Genomic DNA, 22,620 nt, shown 5'->3' on the forward strand with positions numbered 1-22,620 from the left:
AAGGGCCTGTATCTTCAAGAACTAACAGATATTATTAATTACCTAAAACAGACATTTGCCAATCATTTCTGTTCATTACATAGCTTATAAGTTTTTAAAAATGTTTTCCTTAACTGCTTTCATATTGGCAATACACGAACTATAGTCATAAGTGTATCTAAAATGTATAAAATTTGTTAAAGTACTTTTACAGAAAATATAGGATTGCTCATATTTTTGGACTCTGTAAATTAATATTCTGCAAGGTCACTACACACTTTTAAAATCACAGATATGTTGAAAGAAATCTTACAAACAATAGAGTCTGTGTTGTATATCATAATAATGCTATCATTTCCACATTTAATTGCTTACAAAAAAATAAGTTCTTTTGAAGAATGCCCTTGGTTCTAACTAGAAAATTATTTAACAATTTGGCCTTTATGTAATTAGTAATCCTATAATTAGGAAAGAATATTAACTTTTTGACTTTTAGTCTCACTGAAGCAAAGTCCCTTCTACATTAGGTTAAAACTGGTCTTGTTTAGCAAATGTGATCAAAAGCACCTTAATTAGTAGCCAAGACTGAGGCACATCCATGGCCTTTGACCTCCCAACACAAACTACTGAGATTTTGGCATTTTATAACAGGCATGCACTGGCAGGCATTCAAATAAATCTCAAATTACACTTTGCTGAGAGAAATGCACACTTTCACATGAGAAGGACTACTGATGGCAGTAATCTCAGCCCTGGCAAGGCGGCACAAAGCAAAACAATGACTTTGCCAGTGCGTGTATTAAGGCAGGCCTCATCCAACGTTCTCCACAGAGCTTGAACGTCTTCAAGGCTGAGTGCATGTGTGCTTGCGCCCTCTGCTGACCGGATTCTTTAACTTCCTTCAAGTTTACAAAAATATGAGGCCCTGAAACTCCTTCCTTTACTTCCTAATAACCTATGAGCAACTTAATAGGAGTTTATGTTTTAATCTGAATTCCAGAAATCTTAACAACATATTTCTGTGAAGATCACAGTAGAATTATATTCCTAAATCGTTTATCCTAAAAAAATTAAATAATAATAAATGATTATACCTAAGTAACTTTTCTTGATAAAATAGTCCAAATAAAAATAAGTAATTTAGGTAAGTGTCAAATAAATATACCTGGTAAAACTAGTAATTCATAATAATTGTGCTTAATACTTTTATTCTTATTATATAAAATATAATTTGCTCATGATTTTAAGTCAATCTCTTCAAAAGTCTTAATGATAATTATTATGTTCAAAATAGTAAAAGCCACTAAAATAACCCAGTTATCATTACTTTGGACTTTACTGATGCTCCAGTTTGCAGATAATGTAGCAAAAATGATTCCTTTATTGCAATAACCATTCAACTTAACACAGACATCTTACTATGGACCTGGCCTGGATGTTACACTGATGATATCTATGCACTCAACAAATATAGGATTAAAGTTACTCTCTTCACCCTATATACCACCTTTTGTTCTCCATTCCTGTATGGCCAGTATTCTGCCTTACTTACCATTTCTTTCCTTTCCAGATTCAAGGACTTACACATTACTAAGTAAGGTAATGACAACCACTTTTTTTTTCTCCAAATGTTTTCTTAGCTTTATCACATTCTTACTGAAAAATCTACTGTTTTCAATGTTCATATTCATACTTGTATAGAAAGCACATCAAACATATTAATCCTCCTTTTTACTGTCTTCATTTATCCTCCCCCTCCTACTAACACTCTCTCCTTAGCATGACTTTTTTCATGTTCCTGTCCTTTATTGTTCAGGTGTCTGTTTTTTTGTTCAGTGGAGGTTTTTGCTTTGGTAAATATATTTGCTTGGTAAATACATTGTGCTTAAGTCAGCCTAGCCCCCCTCCACTACTCTTCCTCACCCTTTTCCCCTTATCGTGTATACGCATGAATGAAAGTTGAACAATGAAACTTGTTGAAAATGTTCTAAGAAGTGTGTTGGGGGGGAGGGAGGAGAAAGGAGAAAGATAGAGGGAGTGGATCTAATTAAGATACATTATAAACACTTGTGTAAATGTCACAATGAACCCCTTGTACAACTAGAATAGGCTAAGAATAAAAAATCAAAAAATGAATAAAAGAATTGAAAAAACCAAATACTTAGTTTTAAAAACTATAGTTTTAAGGACAGGCCAAGAATAAAGGCTATGTTTCCAACAGGAGTTCCCAAGTTCTTTGTGTTCTGAAAAGCTCTTTTAACCTTCCATTTATAACATTTCATTTTCCTCTCTTCCTCCCTTGCTTCCTCCCTTCCTTCCTTTCTTCCTTCTTCCTTCCTTCCTTCCTTCCTTTCTCCCTCCCTTGCTCCCTTATTTCCTTCCTTCTCTCTCTCTCTCTTTCTCTCTCGATGTCACCATACACTGATATGTTTTAGGCCACTTTACCTTAGCACATGTTATTTGTTCTATTGGCTCCACGGGGGCTTATAAAACTCCTATTCTCTTGTAAAACCATGACCTTGCCGATCAGTCATACCCCATCCCCTTTGTATCCTCCATGTACAACACTCCAGCATTAGTCCCACAGTATTGTCTGTATTTGTTCACATGTATCTTTTCCCTACTGATCCATACTGGCCAGAATGTGTCAAATCATCTTCTTCCCTGAGCAATAAAATCTTTTCTGGCTCATAATAGCCATGTGATTGCAAGGAACGTAATTCTCAATAGCTGATGAAAGTTATTGTTTCAGTGGCAGATGTAGCAAAAACAGAGCCAGTAGGAATAAATCAGTACTATCCTTTCTCTTTTGCTCTTTCAGGACACCGTGGGCTCAGAAATGTACATCCTAGAATTATTTTTACACTTTAACTTAAGTCAATTTGAGGACAAATCTGAGATACAAAAAAGTTTGGACAAAATAGTAATGGAAAAATGAAATCAGGATCTGAAAATTTTATTCATCTCTGGATCCAACTTGACCTGTCCTATCATATTTGTCTTGAACCAAAAATTCCTTTATTTTAAAAAGCAAATTAAGATGAGTTTTGGAAAATTCTTAATGGATTGATTTTTTTTTCTCAGCAAGGACTTTTCTTACCTTTTCTCTTAAAATCATACCCCTTCCAAGCATCTAATTGTCATCCCCTTTACTCCTCTGTTCACTGGGAGGATTTTGTAGGGTTAGTCATCTGAGTGTTTATACACCCAGAACTTAGAACTTATGAATGTAAACATTGCCAGTATCCAGGTCTGGCATTAGAATTTATATTCTTTACTGTTCATCATGTACAGACTCTGTAAGTATGGCCCAGAAGGTGAATTCAAACAATAACCAAAGGGGCAAGATAAGGAAAGGTTGAAAGTCAGAGTCCTATGAACAAAAATTAAATTGAACCCCATATGGTAGGATTACAATAGGACATAAGATCATGAATCACCATTGCTAATATTTATTTAGTATTATTTGCTTGTCACTGTCAAAATAATTTTCCTCTGCTTTAATTTTATTCATGCAAAAAACTACCAAAGGCTGGTGCTATTAATCTAAGTGTTATGGAGGCATATATAGAAGATATAACTTCAGAACTAAGAGAGTGAGTTCCATGGAAATAGGAGTGGACATGGAGAAACAAGCAGGTATTTTAGATGCATGGTTTACTCCTCTATCTTAGGAGCATGGGCTTTTCTTTTGCTATTATGAAATGTTTGCTACTAGTATTTTTCTTGGTAAATAGAAAATAACAGTGGTGATGGAATAAAGTTTCTTTGATGACTAAAGAAAACATGGCATGGTAAAAAGAACTTAATGACTTGAAAGAGTTATTTCCACATAAATAGTAGCCTTTACTGTAATAATAAATTGTGACATTATTCCCATTAACTGTAATCTCTTTTGAATGGAGAGCCTGATATTACCTATCTCTCACATCCCTGGAGGTTTTAGAACATATTTTTATACTCCTCCAATTGAAAAGTGGTATCTATATCCTCTCTTGGTTCTGAAGGAGCCCTTCACAGCTTTAATCAATAAGAATTTAGTGAAGATGACAGTGTGCCTTCCCCAAACCTAGGTCAGGAAAGACTGTAGAGCATTTGCTTGTTTTATTAGGGTCTTTATTTTTGGAGCTATGGGTCTTCATGTCTGAAGCCCAAGTACTCCAGACTTGGAGTACTTTTCATCGCAGTGTGAAAAAGCCAGGGCACTTGGAGAAGCCACATGTCACTGCTCTAGTTAAAGTCTCAGCCAACAACCTAAAAACCACCAGACATGACAATAACAAATAACCAGGTCTCCAGATGAGTCTAGCTCCTCCCTATTCAATTACCTCCAACTATTGAGAGTACTTCCAGGTGAAAACCCAGGTATCATGGGGCAGAGATCAGCTTGTGACTTGAATGAATTTCTGACACACAGAAGCTATGTATATTGTAAAATGGCTGTTTTACAATGTTAAGCTTTGGAGTCATTTGTTATGTAGCAGTAGTAAACAAAATTAATATAGGTGGAAGTAAGATGCAGCCATAATAAAATCCAAAACCACATGACATTCGCTTTAGAACTGAGGTAGGCAGAAGGTAGAAAGAACACAAATACAAACCTTTCAGAGATGCCACAGCTTGCAGAGACTTGGAGCAGTATTGTTGAAATGAAGAGGAAATAGAACCCTTATTATATGGGGACAGTTTGTTATGGAGCAATGACAACTGGGATACACTGGCTATTCTTTTGATGTTTTTGGCTTCCTTATAAATTTGTGCAAAGTAAAATATCAAAAGTAAAATAATGTTATAGCATTGTTAGCATTTTCTTACTAGAAGCCAAAGTGAGAAGGGTGATGCTCTGAGAAGTTGGGATAGAACATTCACAATAAGTTAAAGTTTTGTCCTACTTTCTAACTCTTCAGAAATTTTACCCATTAATGAAATATTTTCCTCCTCTTTCAGTTGATAGTTCCTATCAATGTACAGGAGCATGAGATTTGCTTGAGTGAGACCTTTTCTTTGTGGTTCATGTAGAAATTCAAAGCAGGAAATACAAACTTCTAAATACTGCTTATATGAATATTACTTGTTTATTCAAAGAGCGATGCCCATAAAGGAATTATTTTTTCAAAGAAAATCAGCCATTCAAGGTGAGGATTTTAGAATTAAATATGTTCAGTCAGAAATGAATGCTGAACATATTACATGTACTCCAAAAGAACAGCATTAGTAACTGACACGTTGATGGAGCAAGGAGCAGTTGAGAGCATCTAATTAGTTCCAATTAGCCATGTAAATGGATTACTTTCTAGGTAAGATTACCTAATAATGAGGTGATTAACCTCTTTGGAAAGAGTTCAAGACAGACTTATTTTATACTTAGTATGTCCTATAAAGAAGCGATACATCAGGGGTTCTCAAAATGGTTCCCTGGGGTGATTTCTACCAAGAGTCAATCAATTCTATATTAGAAGAATCAAAACACACTTTTATTATAATGTTGATATAGTGAATTCTAACTTTAGAGACTATAAACTGCATATTTAAACTTTATATCAACTCAATGAGCTTATGTGGCACTATTTATACTAAGAAAATAAAAATTGAACTCTAACCAATTGAAAATTCTGTCCTATAGACATCCCACAGATATCAGAAGACAAAAACAAGTCATTGTCATCAAAGAAGGTCATAAGCTTATTCCCCAAAGTAAGCTGTCCGTTGTCTAATTAGTTTAGAGCATTTCCCAGAACACAGCTGGATTTGTTACGGTTAGAGAGACTAGTGCTAAAGAAGAGGTAGATGTGAACACTGAGCAGGAGCACAGTGCTCTTAACACAAGACACCGGACAAACTGGGAGGTGGTTCTTGTTAATAAGAGCTTTAACTATTGTCTAAACTCACCTCTGGTTTCATTCCTTTAAATTTATGATCTGTTTATTACAGATTAATTGAAATTATACAAATATAATAAAATATATCACATATATGTTGAATATTATTAGCTTTCAATTTGTGAGGAATGAGAAATAGTTTACTTCGTATTTTAATTTGACATATATTTTCCAAAAGTTTTCTTGTAGCTAAAGAAGCTACAATCACAAGTAGATTTTTTTTCCTAAGATTTCTTTCTTATTTCTTACTTGAATTATTCTTGGGATTATTTTCTTTGGAGGAATCCTCTGAATCATCTACAGCGAGTTCATATATCCTGTTTACTATTATCATAGGAAGTGACTGCGAGTGTGAGTGTGTGTGTGTGTGTGTGTGTGTGTGTATGAGTGTGTGAGTGTGTGTGTTGGTGTATAAATGGTTGAATAGAACACATGCAAATTCATTTAAAAACTAATATTTAAACCATTTGCATGGAAAAGTGCAAACAGAAACTAGAAATAAGTATTTCTTTTTTATATCAATTGGGGAAGATATAAGTAACTTCTACTTCATCATGCATACCTTATTTTTCAATGGTCACCCTAATTTGGCAGACCCAGGAGATACATATAGTTACAATTAGAGTTTTCCTGCACTTATATTATTCTGCAGGACTTAATATTCTCTCTGTAACTGCAAATCGTGTTTCTTAATGTGCTTAAATTGTAACCTCAAGTTCAGTTTCTTTGTTTTCTTACAAAAATCTACAAATACAGCATTTAGCTGGGAGCCTACCATATAAACATGGCTTCTCAGTGAATCTTTGAAGAATAAAAAAATCAACCATATCAATACCAGATAAGTAATAGTTGATCCAAGCTTCAGGATGTTCATTGATTTTTTTGACTTTCTAGTGCTGTTGCAAAAGAAAAGAAAAGAAAAGATAAAAGAGAGGGACAGAAAGAGTAAAAGGAGGGAAGAGCAAAGATGGGAGAAAAGCTACTGAATCTTGTCTTTATTTAGGTACTCAATTTCAAATAGAAATGTTATAAACATGTTTTTGAATAGCCTGACAAAGAAGTAAATGTTTAGGTTTAAATATACCGGGAAATGATGCAGAAGACTGCAGGTAAGTCCCAGGGTGCACACAGTTCTGACTCACTCAATCATTCACAATTCCATCTGCTTAGATCAAATAAAATATCTAAACAAGTGTCAACATGTAAATGAATCTATGTGAAGTGAATAGCATAGTTTGTAAGGTTTTGGGATATATTTTGAGACAGGATCTCACTAGGTAGTCCAGGCTGACCTTGACTTCTCCATCCTCCTGCCCAGCCTCCTGAGTGCTGCGCATACAGGAGTGCACCACAATGCCTGGCTTGTAAATTATATTAAGGCAGACACAGTATACATACGTAAAATCCCAGCATTCAGGAGGCAGCGATAAGAATATCGAGAGGTCAAGGACAGCCTGGGCTAAATAGTAGTTCCAGAAACAAATCCTGTTCTCAACTTGAAAGTTATAATTCTCCACATTTAGTAGATAATAGAATATATAGAAAATTATACTTTTCAAGTTAAGACTAGAGAGCATTTATATACCATGATAAAGAATATGCACATATAAAGTTGGCATATCTAAATCAGTAAGAATGATTTATGAGCTAGTTTGACTAATAAGACATTTCCTTTGGTGGTATATCCCTCAGATTGATATCATTTATCCAGAATGGAATTTAACTGACTTCAGCATATAGCTTAATATCACAGGTTATGCAACTTACAAGTGATAGTATGCCCACATACAAATGTATATAGAGAGTGATAATTTATGCTCAATCATCAGCTCAATACTATCTCATTAGGTAAACATTAATAAGTGGTTTATAATTACATATTGCTAACCTATAAAATTGATAAGAAGCACAAAACTAAAAGCCACAAAACTAATCCATATTTGTGTATTGTTCATTATCAGAGGATAGTGCTCAGGGATTTGTCTTGTAGAATTTGTTTGTTTTGAATCACTGCCTCTTTGAGGCTAAGAACATGAAGACTGAGAAGACAAAAAGATATTATTAATGCCTGAAAGAACCGTTATGTAGACTCAAGACTCATTCTAAGCATGTTACAACTGTATTTTTTCTATTAGTTTTTTGGCAAGAGAAAAAGCATACCCTATAAAAGCAGTAAGATGTCTGGAAGACAAACTATGAAATAATAAATGAGTTTAACAAATAAATGCCTATTGAGTGCTCATTTTTTCCCATGCGATATGTATATACTAAACGCCCAGAGAAAAAAACAAAGATCTATTCCTTGAGTTCACAAAACCTATTTTGAGGAAAAAATAATTCTAGAAGCACTCCACAGAACAGTTAGTGTGATTCTGAAGGTACAGGTAAATTTCTTAAATTCATGTGTGTTATTAATTTCTTGAGTAATTTGGGGAAACATAATCACAACATAGATTCTGAGTTACTTTGTCTTAAGGTTGCATAATAATATCAGTTATCTAGATTTCTTCAAAGAAAAACCAGAAAAGAGTACAAAAATGAAGCACGCGCCTCCAAACAGGGAACTGAGAAAGCTGTCTAATTCTGAAAATTAGAGATACTTGAAAAAAAGCCATGTGGACAGAATGGAATACTCATGATTAGGCTTAGTCTTGCTGGCTGATCCTTCCTGATTTATTCCAAGAAAATGGTTTTAAGTATGATATATTAACAATTTCATTTGATTCTATGAATTCAAGTTTAAAAAATCTTTGTAAAATCATCAATACTTTTTCGTCCAGCTAATTCTATTTTGTATACTGTTGCAAGTTCTTGTTAATGTTGCATGTTTATACTCATGGAATTCAAGGACTGTTTTGTATTTTTTTCTAAATCCTTATAAGCCCTCATCATTGTCATTTTAATGAGTGCTTATTTTATAGTATCAATGAATAATTATTAATATTCTTTTGTTAAAAAGTAAGAACTTTAAATGTTCTATCTAAATAAAACCAAGGAAAGTGAAATAGATGTGAAAATAGAAGAGCATAAAAATGGCTGCAAATATTAAAAATCATGTTATATAAATACTTTAAATATCAATATTATATAATACATTATAGTAGCAAATCTACAGATTATTTTGTTTTGAGTCTAAAAAATGGGAAGTCATTATGTAATTCAGTTTTATCTTAAAGTTTAGAAAGTTGAATAGCATCTTTCCTTTTAGCAGTTAACTTAGACCTACCTAGAAACTTGGAAAGAACATGATATAAACCTTTTAACTCGCACGCTTTTAAGCACCAGGAACATCATTACCTTTCCCAGTTCTTTCAATTTCTTTCATAAGAACCATAGAGAACAGAACTCATATTTTGGTAATTAATTACCTTATGATAATGTTAGAAATATCATGTTCTCTAAAATATAAATGAATTTCAAGGTGAGCACACTAGAGGCTAATATTAATTCCATATGATTTATTGTGATAAGAGATCTGATCTGAAACACCATTATTAGGAGTACTTAAAAAACTCACTTGTAAATTCCTGCAAGTATGCTATGACTGAGGTTGTCTTAATGTTGAAATCCCAAATCTGCCCTTGTATTTCTAAAATTGCTTATATACAATATGTCTTCCTTATAGAAATTTGTTAGAAAATGTTCACATTCTAAATATTTGTATTATAGCTTAGGAAATTACCTAAATGCTTAGAATGCTAGGTGAAGACAATGTACAAAAGTATAGATTGATAGGCACATACCTAATTTTCTTGATAATATACGAGCTTTTAGGGATGAGTGCCATCTTAAAAATTATTTGCCAGTAATATATTTAGCATCTATTATAGGCCTGGCTCTCTTTTTAAAATTTTTCCAAGTTTTATTGAGAATATAAATCGGCAGACTGAAATTCAATAAAACCCAAACAGAACAAGCATAAACTCCAAAACTGTACAAAAGCTATCAATTGTTTAGAAATAAATAACATAGATGGTAAAAAATAAATATATATAATAAAAATATATATGAAATAAAGACTGGCAAAAATGAGATTGAAATATCCTCCTAATCCTCTAATCCTTTTAGCAAGTCCTTGCAGTACTTTGTTGTTACCTCATAACATTCCTTCCCCACTAGGTCATGACCTCCACAAGAGCAGAAGACCCTATCACCATCATTGTAGCATGCCTCTCATAGATAGGTCCTCTCTAGTCCTAGTTCTGCTCTATGTCCAATTCCCTTTCAAAAGTGACGGATTACCCACCAGATTTCTCATCTTTCATATTGCAAATAAGCAATCTGGCCTTCTGATGCTACCTGCAGAGCCAGGTGGGATGGAGACACTCCCCTTCCCCCCCATTCAACCTTCAGTGGATTGCTCCATGGAAGGGACCTGGGGTCAATTTTGTAACAAAAAATATTGCATACCCAACATCTCAATCTCTGGGGCAAATGACTGTGTGTCTACCGGCCCTATATTTTATCATGTTCACTCACTTCACTCAGAGTTTGTGTAAAGGACACTTAGATACTTACCCCATGTAGAGTGAGGCCACAGTGGCAGACAAAGGCAGCCATTCAGGAATGGTATAGGGGTAGGGGGACAGGAGAAGGTTGTTGCGTGTTTTTCAGGAGTCCTGAATAAGTTTGAGCCTATATAGGTCCAGCTCCTCTCCTTAGTAGCACTTAGCAAATTCAGAATTTTTGCTTATTATTCTTATGTTTCACATCAAAGGCAACCTGCTTTCATCTGCCACTGACTCTTCAGTGTCTAGCACAGGACATGGTTAAGGGCACATGTCTGGGAAGTGGAAGGTATAGCTAATAGCCATGAGTCCTGGAGGTCTGACTCATGATCAGCTTTCCTTCCTGACACTGCTGTTAGTTCATTCTGCTACAACAGGTTGCCACAGACTTAATGCTCTCTGTATTGTGGACTCAAAAAGCCTTGGTTGAATGAATGGAAATTAACAGGCTGACTTTACTCTGAATAGTAGTTAGGCTCTTTCTGCCTGGAATACACTTCTTTCTCCATGCATCTGCTCAGTTCCATTTTAACATTTGAGGAATTATTAGTTTTTATATACTTACTGGGCTCAAGGGTCATTTCCTCCAGAAAGTCTGACCTTTCTCTTTTGGGACTTCTCTTCTCCATGGCCACCACTCACAGGTAGAACTCTTAGACATTAGATAGAGAAGGTATTTTGAGCATAGAAACAAGACCTAGTCTACCTTTTTGTGGTCATCACCTGGCAGTATGGTGCTGGATTAGGTTCAGGCACCACTTATAAAAGATATTATCTCTTAGAGAAGAGACCCATCTATGGAACAGATAGATTCTGGTTGAGACTTCAGCTCACCACTTGATAGCTTGGCCAATGCCTTTTTACATGTTTGCTTGCTGGTCATAAAATGTCCCGCTGAGTCCAAAAAATAAAGTTCTAAACTACCAGGACAGTCATTACTTTGACCCTTTCAGCAGAGAGCAGGGCCACACAGGTCCTTTAATATCCTATACTTGGTAGCCCACCTGGGTTAAATGAAGGGAGAAGTTACAGGGGGGAGAGAATATTCATCCTTTTCTTTCCAAGTCTATTGTCCCCCTTCTTTCTGTACTCCCAAGGCTAATTAAAACTAAAGGCTGATACTCTGTTTTGGAGGTGTAAATCCTAGGCCTTGGGAGGAAAAATTAAAAAAAAAAAAAAAAAAAAGGGAAGACAGGCTGAGGAGAAAAAGAAGTAATGCACAGTGATACATTTCTAGGCTGGGGCCACTTCATGCCAAGCCTTGAATAACACAAGAAGCATGTCTATTAGTTTCTTAGTAGGTCTCTTCATCAGCTATATTGTTTTGTAGACTTGGTGCTTTGCAGCAATTCATGCAAGGGAATAAAGAAGGCAGAATTTATCTGGCTGTCTCAGTTCCACCTCCCGTTTCCCACTAGTGAAATTTTACCCAATAAGCATTATTTACCCTAGAATTCTGGGTTGCTAGAAACTATTTGGGATGCAAGATCCCATATCCTGTGGTGAAACATTCCATTCAAGTCTGCAAGTGGTGGGAAGAGACAGCAACTTTGGACACATGGCCGGTGAGCTCCAAGGAGAATCTAATGTGGTACATTTCATGTGTTCAATACTTTTTCTCATTTTCCAGAAGGAAACAAGACATGGTAATCAAAGACCTTTCCTCAGGTTAGTATAAGTGATAAATCATAGGTTTAAACATAGTCTGGACCTGGAATCTGTGGAAGAACTAGACAGAGAACTTGGGATTTATGAAGCAAACAAGAGAGTAACTAAAGGCTTTCAAGCTGGGAGTGACATGAAACTAACTTTTTAAATGCTCCCAATCAGCTCTGTGCTCCATCTTCTCATCTGGTAAACTCAGCAGAAGTAGGTGAGAGCATACAAGATAGTTTTTGAAGGATTTCAGGGGATCTGTCAGCCCTCCCTCATAACCTTCTTTCTTCAGCTAAGCCTGTGACTGCCAAAATGTAGGGTTATCAGAGACAGGAAGAGTCTGGGTAGAGAGGTCAAAAATGAAGGCAAGAGGAGATTAACCTAAAAAATCAGGAGAACTTTTGCAAACACCAAAATGTCACAATGTACCCCAAGCACAACAATAGAAAAAAATCTTAAAAAAAAGAGGCAAGAGGACAACCCACCTTATATTGTTGGTCTGGGGTCTGGCGAGCCTGACAGCTACTGTGAATACTTTGGTGATGCCCGAATGGTCAGATCTCATGTACTGTTGGTGACACTGATCGCATCTGTGTGATCCATGGCTGGTATGTATGCAGCTAGGACTTTCAGGGTCATCAAAATAGAAGAAAGACCACATACCACTTTCCCACCTGCACCTTCCTGGCTCCTCTGCCTCCTGCTTTATCTCAGATGGAATTGGCTGCACATAGGGACAGTGCAGGGGTCCATAGGGAGGGCAGTCATTATGGTGTTGCAGAAGAGTGTTCCGACACCACCACCCACCCAGTATTCTTTGAAGTCACCATATAAACATGTGACCTTGTGCCATTCTACAAGGCAGTATCTATATAATTTTTGTTTCAAGTAAACTATTCCCTGAAACCTATTTATAAGCATGATGTACTCATGCCTCAAATTTACAACAAAGTTTTAGTGAGAACATTGAGGTATATAATGTTTTTGCACATAGTATCTAGGCATATATTGGGCAGTGAGGAATGTCATAAATTAGCAGTGCAACTGACAATAAATAATTAATTAGACATATATGAATAATAGAAACCTTTATTATTAAGAAGAATTAAAATTATTTTGAAGAAAGAACTCATTAACCTCTAACACTTGAGAAAGGGTCATAAATATTGACACCCTTAAATGTAGGTTGTCAAATTTGATTGTCACATAAATGAATCGATATAGCTCTTTATATGTTTAATTCTTTTCCTTCTCCATTCTTTGTTTCTTTCCCTCTCTTTTTATCACTCACTGTCTTTTTTTTCTCTGTCTTTCTGGAAGCAGTTTGGGAAATAAATGACCACACATTGTTATCCTCCCACCCCTGTGTATTTCTTAAAGATTTCCAGGTGCTTTTACATTGTGGGATTCTTGAAAGGGGTGCAGTGCATACTGTACTTTCCAAACAGCTTTTATTTTGGTCTGAAACCTCTTTTAATATATGAACATAAACTAACAAAAGCTTCATGGAACAACATTTGTGAAAGCATAGGCCATTCTATTTTATAAAAATGGTTTTATGTGCACTAATAGTTATATTTTTTCATGCTGCTCAAGGTGAATCATCAAGTACTGAAATCCATTGTGTGAATATAATTTCATTGCTACACCATTTTATCTTCACATATTGAATGAACTGAAACTAAATCTTATAAACTGCCTCTTCATTTTAGATACAATGAAAATTTAAGGCTATAAGTTTTTAATTAGAGAACTTTTGATTTAATTTTGTAATGTATCTGTAGCAAAATTCAAGCAGTGCAAAATGGTCTACAAGAAAAATCCAGTTGTCACAACCACTCGGTTTCTTCTCCAGAAGCAACTAGGGTTACAAGACTTTTCTGAATCCTTCTAAAGATATTGTGGGAACACATAAATATATACCTTTTCACATTTCCTTTAAAACAAAAATATAGCTTTTTGAATTATGAGAAAATAAGCAAGCATAAAGTCATGATTCATGATTTATAGGGTAAGAAACAATTCAAGGCAATAGCTGAGGTAGGTGTTAGGAATAAGCATTGATTTGTTTTACTGAACCATTTAAGCAAATTTGATAAAAGCTCAAATAGTATCTCACTAATCATGAAAACTGTTTACTAAGATGATTCTTGCATAAAGTAGCACACTCAAGTCTACAGTTGAAAAAGATCTAAAGCAATTTTGGATGTACATTTTAAAGGCATTTAATAAAAATGAATCTACATGAAAGAAAATTATGTCAATGTACTAGTGTGTGACAGAATTGGAAGAAATGTAAGAATTTTCAGGGACACTTTGCATTTTGGAGGAAAAGAAGTTTGCCTATTGCTATCATTGAGGAAACTAATTTTGTTTGCCATGGGTTTTTTTGTGAAGTAAAATCTTTAAAATAATTTTTATTGGCATTGGTATTACTCTAGCTTACTCTGCATTTAGTTGAGGACAATATGGGACTGATAATCCAAAAATTAGAGGATTTACAAGATAACTATATAATATGAAGTTACTCAGCATTTTAAAATCAGAACCCCATATTTCTCCTTGGGATTAAGAATAATCCCACTTACATACTAAGCCATATGAAGACCTCTACTATATCTTAGTAAACTATCACTTTCAACATATACTTGATATCTTTCTTTTTCAGAACACAAGAATAGAGATGACCACATTGCATTTCCTTTATAGTCTCATTAAAATATAGAATAAAATTTAATTTATACTTACATCTTAATATTAAAACATACATTGAACCTCATTACATAAAAATAGTTTACACCATACAGTGATCTGTTACTATGACACAATTCGTCAACAGAAACTATAATCATCATGTTTTACCTTACCTACTATTGAATTTCTCTGGGTGTTTTTCTCTCATGATGTGGAATCTGTGTGCAATGGAGGCGTCCTAAGAGGAAAAATAGGAAAACAAAAACAGGAAAGTTTGTGATCCTATTATCTTGTGGAAATAAAAACTAAAAGTGAAAAAAACCCAAACATTTTGTTGTTGTTTTTTGGCATTGAGTTAGGGGTTCAAACTCACAATCTTCCTACCTCAGTTTTCCGTATGCTGTGATTAGAAACATGACCATCATGATCACCATATTTTATCATGACCAGCTCCACAAATTAACTCCTTCACACTATCATTGTTTAGAAGATATTCTCAAATTAGCAAAGATGTATAATCTATGTAAATTCCAGGCAAGTGTGGTTGATAACACTTGTCATGGTTGATTTCTTGTCACATTTCATCTAGAAGTTGATTTCTATTTAAATTATATCTCTGCTTTAATAACTGGTTTTGGTCTCATGCTCAGCATATATATAATATAACACATATTATCATAAATGACAAATAGTAGTTGAAGGAATTGCTAAAGCAGAGTTAGAAGAATGATCTAAGTGGAAAGATGATTAAGCAGAGAAAATCCTAGTCCTTTGATATTAATTGTAGGTAAAAAAGAAAGTGTAAGGATTCTGATCCAGTAAAGGCAAGTGTGATGCTTGATTTGAAAGTTTGCTCAGTGTGTGACAGATGTGTAATTAATAACTGTTCATACCACAAGCCACTTTCTGACCCATCTTGATTAATGGAGAAAAACAACACAACAAAGAGAAAAATTTATTTTTAGAAAATCAGTGGCAAGTATAACTGAGCTCCGCGACTGCAAATGCAATAGTTCTGAACCCTAATGGGTGTTTCTTACTTTTAGGAAATTTATTCAGAGTTTTTCTTTCATTCAGAAATTACAATGAATGTGCGACATTGGTAGAATATTGCAATCCAAGCTTTTCAAGCACAGACTGCCCTGATAGTAAACAGACCTGTTATTCCAAGTAAGGAGATATTTTACCATTCTTCATCTACACATAATTAATCACTCAAATGAGAGACTAATATATTTACCAATCATCTCAATAGAAAAAGGATATTGCTGTGATTCAATGTTAATTTTGTTTTTTAGTGGAGATAAAAGAAAAAGAAAAGCTAACACAGAGGAAATAAAGAAGTTGCGTGTCTGAGAGAATCTTGAAAACACTAATCAAGGATTAAAAGTCCAATGAATGAAATGAAAAGGCTAATGTGCTTATTCAAGCATAACAAAGCATGAGACCCAGCAAGAGAGGGACCAATGCCCACTGCAGATGGCAGAGCTGTTTTTCCCCGAAAGATAGTTAAATGTAATATTTTCTGTACAAACATTTTGCCTCCTAGAAATTATCAACTCACTGAATTAAGCTGCAAATTAAATGGATACAAATATATAGATTATATGTACCAAAACAACACTTACAACAAAAATTACTCAAAAAATTCCTCTACGGTTTAATTCTCCTGGTTTGCTAGGCTAGAGGAATATTTATTTAGATGGGCCGCTGTTATTAGCTCTCACACTTAGTCATAGAGTTTTTTTCTTTTTTAAAAACATCTCACTAATAAGTCATACTGATATCATATTTTAGGTTATAATGTTATCTTAAAATAATGTGAAATTATAGAGAAACATGAACTGGTCTATGATTTTTAATTAATTTTAAAGAAGCATGTATCCCAACTTTATTCTTTTGCATTTGGGTACAAAATTAATTTGGAATAGTTTCTAACTACATACACTCAGCAGACCAGTTAAACAAAAGCAAGGGAATATGAATGAAAGATAAAGGATGAATGATCAATATTGGTTACCCACTGGAACAATATCATTCAATTTACATCTGCTTGAAATATTTGTTTCTGCTGAGTTGGGGAAAAAGACTTTTAAAAATAGATTGTGTAGTATAATTTTCTTTACAAGTGTACATTTTTACACTTGTCCTCTCTAAAGTAACTTAAACAGGCCAGAGAAAGAAGAGGAGAGATATCAAAAGACTATTTAAATACACAGGACTAAATGAGTGAACACTACAACACCAAACAGACAAAAATAAACTTGATATTAGCTCTATTTCTAAGAAACTCAAGCAATGAATCATTTAGTAAAATGGGCTGGTGAAGACAGGGGGTAAAGATGTGTATGGAACATTAGCAGGCCTTTTTCTTGTTGAATGGGTTCCACCACAAAGAGAGAGCTGGCTTTACTGAGTGCAGGATTGATAAGGGACAATGACAGCAGGTGTTCATTTGGTTGAGAATTCAGACCAAATTCACATGGGACCTTGTTCTTTGGCATTACCCCAAAGATCTTCAAAGAGTACTGCCAAATGCTACTGTACAGTACCAGTAGCCATATTTCAGGGACACTTAAGATTCTCTAATGAGAGACCACATAAGAAAAAAACAAAAATGGCATAAAAAAATAAAATTTAGCATTTCTGCCTCTATATAGTATACTTTGTAGGAAACAGAAATTAAATCAGGATCACTCCTGCTTCTTAGAATGGAGAAACTGAATTCAGACAGGATTTCCAAAATCAAGCCTTACAACTTTGAACAAAGTGTTTATTCACTGAGAGTCAGACCCTGCTTATCTTTGAAAGAAAATACTTCTGCTCTATTAAGGAACCATGATGGAGATTAAATAAAATTGTTTTGTATGGCAATTGGAACAGTGTTTACACAGTAAGGACATTCATGTTTTATAAACATAATGTCATGTTAAATAAACATTTATAAAATTTTCTTGAAGGTCAAAAGGAGTGCTGAAAAGTATTTAAATTATACTGTTATCAAATATGTATTTTCTGACTTAGGTTGGTTTTATTATTTCCTGAACTTATTAATATTTTTATTTTAAATTAATTAAATAAAAATCATATCTAAGAAGTAAAAATAAAATCAGACTAGATTAAAACAAAATAAATTTTAACTTCATAGTACTATTTAAACAGCAATTTTCAGAATAACTATTCAAAGTAATTTTTCTAGACATATATATGCCAATATAAAACTGTTAATATAAGAAAGAATCACCTTTTAACTATATATATTTCAAATACTCTTTCACACATATTCTTCATTTTCTTGTATGGGTTTATTATTATTATTGTATTATTATTATTATTATTATTTATTACATTTTAAAATAAATTCATCTTCAATCTCCAAGTTGACATTTTAGGATATTAATTTGAACAACCTCATCTTTTTCTGTGTTATAATATTTTAAATTGAATGAATATTCTATAGGTGCTGAGATATCTCAGTCTATAAGCAAATGTTAACAAGAGGGGGGATATTATCAATACCAAAGTGTTTATTGAAATATAAATATATCTGCCCAAATTTTGTCATAGGTACTGTCTCATTCACTCCATTTAAAGAAACTTTCATAAAAGTTTTTATAAAATTTTCGTATAGGTTGGTCTTATTTTTGATTATTTGACCATAGAAATTAAATGCCTGCTCAATTTCATTCCATTTCAAAATAGCATATAAATTTAATCATTTACAAATAAGAATCATCAACAGAATTATTCCAAAATGCAACATTATAATTTAAAATTAATTTTTGCATACTGTGAGTTGTCACTGATGAAATAATTCAATACTTCGTTGGTTTTGGAAGAGTAATTTCCTATTTGTCCCTGTATACAAGTTTATTTATCCTCCAGCAATTACAATTTGCTACAATGTTCAAGCTTTGTGGGCTCCTTGGTTTTTAGATCATAAGTTCTGTTACCTGGGAGATAGTTAGAACTATGCCTGTCAGGTACAAAGAAGGGAAACAAATGTTACCCTTTATTATTGATATTCATTCATTATGGTTTTGAGATTAACATAAGTTTTTCTTTGTCATATTGATATCTTACATTAAAATATATAATTCCTTAGGCCAATCTCCTTAATGAACATCTATGCAAAAATTCTCAATAAAATAATCGCAAACCGAATCCAACAACATATCCTAAAGATCAGACACCACAACCAAGTCAACTTCATCCTAGAGATGCAGGGAAGGTTGAAGATACGCAAATCAATAAATGTAAAACAGCACATTAATAGAAGCAAACACAAAAACCACTTGATCATCTTAATAGATGCAGAAAAATCCTTTGATAAGATTCAAAACCACTTCATGATAAAGGCTTTAAGAAAACTAGGAATAGAAGGAATGTACCCCAACATGGAAACTTACAGCCAACATCATACTTAATGGAGAAAAACTGAAACTATTTCCCTTAAAATCAGGTATGAGACAAAGGTGCCCACTCTCCCCATTCCTGTTCAACATAGACCTGAAATTCCTAGGCAGAGCAGTAAGGCAAGAAGAAGTAATACAAGGAATACAAATAGGTAAAGAAACGGTCAAAGTATCCATATTTGCAGACAACATGATCCTATACCTCAAAGACCCAAAAAACTCTACCCCAAAACTACTAGACACCATAAACAACTTCAGCAATGTAGCAGGATACAAAATCAACTTACAAAAATCAGTAGCCTTTCTATACCCCAACAATGAGCAAATTCAGAAAGAATATATGAAAACAATTCCATTTACAATAGCCTCAAAAAAAAAAATCAAATACCTAGGAGTAAACTTAACAAAGGATGTGAATGACCTCTACAAGAAGAACTACAAACCTCTGAAGAAAGAGACTGAGGAAGACTACAGAAGGTGGAAAGAGCTCCTGTGCTCATGGATTGGTAGAATCAACATAGTAAAAATGGCTATACTGATGTCTTTTTTTTTTTTTTCCCAGTACTGGGGTTTGATCAGGGTCTCACACTTGCCATTTGCTAGGCAGGTGCTCTACCACTTGAGCCACTGAGCCAGCCCCACCCCTGTTAGAACAGGTATCATCAAAAAGCACCACCAACAACAAATGCCGGTGAGAATATGGGGAAAAAGGAATCTTCATACACTGTTGGTGGGAATGCAAGCTAGTATAAACACTCTGGAAAACAATATGGAGGCTTCTTATAAAACTAAACATAGATCTGCCATATGATCCAGCAATCCCACTCCTAGGGATATACCCCAAGGAATGTGACTCAGGTTACTCCAGAGGTACCTGCACAACAGAGTGCTGCTGTTTATTGCAGCACTATTCATGATAGCCAAGTTATAGAAACAGTCAAGATGCCCCACTACCAATGAATGGATTAAGAAAAGGAATTTTACTTGCCATGAAGAAGAATGAAATCTTATCATTCACAAGTAAATGGATGGAACTGGAGAACATCCTCTTAAGCAAAGTTACCCAGGCTTAGAAGGCCAAAAATCATATGTTCTCCCTCATATGTGGATTATAGACCTAAACAAATGCAGTAATATTATTGGACATGGGTCACACACTAAGGGGAGAATGAATACAGGAGGAATAGAGAAAGGGAAGGAAACCTAAAACTTGAAAGTATTTGATGTGCCCACTGTAGAGGGGCTAATAAAGTAGTCTTAAACTGACAAAGGCCACTATGGGAAGGTGATGGGGAAGTAATGAAGAGGTCTGGTAGAGATAAACCAATGTGGGTTGTAATACACACATGTATTGAAGCAATGCTAGGAATCTCTCTGTATAGCTATCTTTATCTCAAGCTGGCAAAAATGCTGTCTTTCTTATTATCTCTTATGCTTTCTCTTCAACAAAATTAGACAAGAGGGTAGAACAGGTTCTGCTTGGAAGTGAGGGGAGTGGGGGAAAGGGGTAGGGGGGTGGTGTGCAGTGGGGAAGAGATGGCCCAAACAATGTATAAACATATAAGTAAATGAATAAACAATAAAAACTATATTATTACGACAAAGCACTAGGGGAAAGCTTTATTTTGGTATTCAAAATTTTGTGGACTTTAGAAAGGTTATACCATGCATATTTGATAAATAATGTAACAAACTCAAAAGGCCCAGGAACAGCACACTGTAATTAAATTCCAAATAGATATTTTTGCACTAGTACATAAGCACATTGACTCAAGGAAAGACAAATTAACATTACAAAGAGCATGTCAGTTCAGATTATATTCCCCACCAAATAGCTCTGAAACTTTTGGTTTTCAAGGCTTTGTTAGATTTTGCACTTTTAGATAAGACATTGTGAAACGTAAGTTATATAATAAATTCCTCATGTACAATAAACAGTCTTTGCTTTCCTGACAATGTTTTCTTGCAAGTACAATTATAGCGAGTACAATTTATATAAGGCCTTATTTTTGCCCATTAAGATTTAAGAAAATTATAGCTGTGTACCCGTGGTTCAAACTGCAGTCCTAGCTACTTGGCATGCTGAGAAAAGAGGATCATGGTTCTAGGTCAGACTGAGCCAAAAGTTAGTGGGTGAGACTCCATTTCAAGCAATAGCTGGGCACAGTGGTGTGCACCTGTCATCTCAAGGGACCTGAGAGCCAGATCATGAGGATCACAGTTGCAGGTGAGCCTGGGCCAAAATATAAAGTTCGTTAGATCTCATCTTGATAAAAAATAAGGGCATGGTGGTACTTGCCTTTCATCCCAGCTACAGCAAGAAGCATAAAATAGGATTGCAGTCCAGGTTGGCCTGTGCAAAAAGTGAGACTTTATCTCCAAAATAACCAGAGCAAAAAGGGCTGGATGCATGGGTCAAATGGTAGAGCACTGATAAAGTCATAAGTTCAAACCCAGAACTGCAAATGAGACCTGTTGAAGCTATTCCAGGAGTGGGAGGAAAGTGGATAAATGAGAATGATGCAGGGGGTTAATTGAACTATGATATATTGTGAGAGCTTTTATAAATGTCACAATGTACCCCCAGGATAACAATAACAAGAAGGAAAAGAACTGCCAATAAATAAATAAACACAAAGAAAATTACAATATTAGCTATAATTTATATTATTTCATAAGCAGATTTATATCAAATATTGATACCTATTGGTCTGGCTTGATAAATAGTTAAAAGGTTTTCTTCCTTATGTTCTAAAATAGAGAATAGTGCATGAGAATTATTTGTTCTTTGAAATTATTAGAAAATCACTTGCAACCATTGGTCTAGGAATATTTGGAGGAATTGACATTTTAATTTTCTTAATTACCCTATTTAGAATTTTTTATCTATATATATGACAAAATATCATTTTTTAAATGAAGTTATCTGTAGTGGGCCCAAGTGGTGTCTCTCCAAAGACAACAGCTTCAAATCTCTGAATCTAGTCGGTTTTTTGCAGAAGCAATTAAGTTCATGATTTATTTTCGTGGGACTAATAGTTCTACCTTGCACTTTATTTTGGAGCAGAAATGTCTGTAACTGTTAAATTGTGCTTGTTCCACCACTGTAATTTAACAATAGATTATTTATTTTCAAGTTTTGTGGGTCCATAAATGGAGAGGAATTTTATTCCAAGATGGATCATATCACTTCTCATTGTTAAGGTTTGGATTTTAAATGTCCCCCACAATGGCTCATGTGATAAAGGCTTGGTCCATAGGTGATAAGACCATCAAGAGGTAGTCGAAATTTTAGGCCGTGGACTTAGTTGGAAGAAAAAGGTCATTGGGAGTATGCCCTTATAGGAAATAGTGGGACCCTGGCTCCTTCCTTTCTCTCTCTCCTCTTCTCTCCCCTATCCCTCCTTCACTCCTCGGCTGCCGTGATGCAAGCAGCTTTTCTCTACTGTGTGCTTCCCACCATATGTGCTATCTCACCACAAGCCTAAA

At 34.6% G+C, this 22,620-nt stretch overlaps 1 protein-coding gene across 10 annotated transcripts in view; it reads right to left on the reverse strand.

Annotated features, from left to right (window-relative positions):
• Dgkb (diacylglycerol kinase beta) overlaps nt 1-22,620 on the reverse strand; it is a 648,179-nt gene that overhangs the window by 256,831 nt on the left and 368,728 nt on the right. For all 10 annotated transcript variants that reach the window (XM_074065058.1, XM_074065065.1, XM_074065064.1 and 7 more), the window contains one exon: nt 14,890-14,954. In XM_074065058.1, coding sequence (XP_073921159.1) covers nt 14,890-14,954 — 65 coding nt within the window. The remainder of the gene's footprint in view (nt 1-14,889; nt 14,955-22,620) is intronic.

Source organism: Castor canadensis, chromosome 2 (assembly GCF_047511655.1).
Source record: "Castor canadensis chromosome 2, mCasCan1.hap1v2, whole genome shotgun sequence".
NCBI lineage: Eukaryota > Metazoa > Chordata > Mammalia > Rodentia > Castoridae > Castor > Castor canadensis.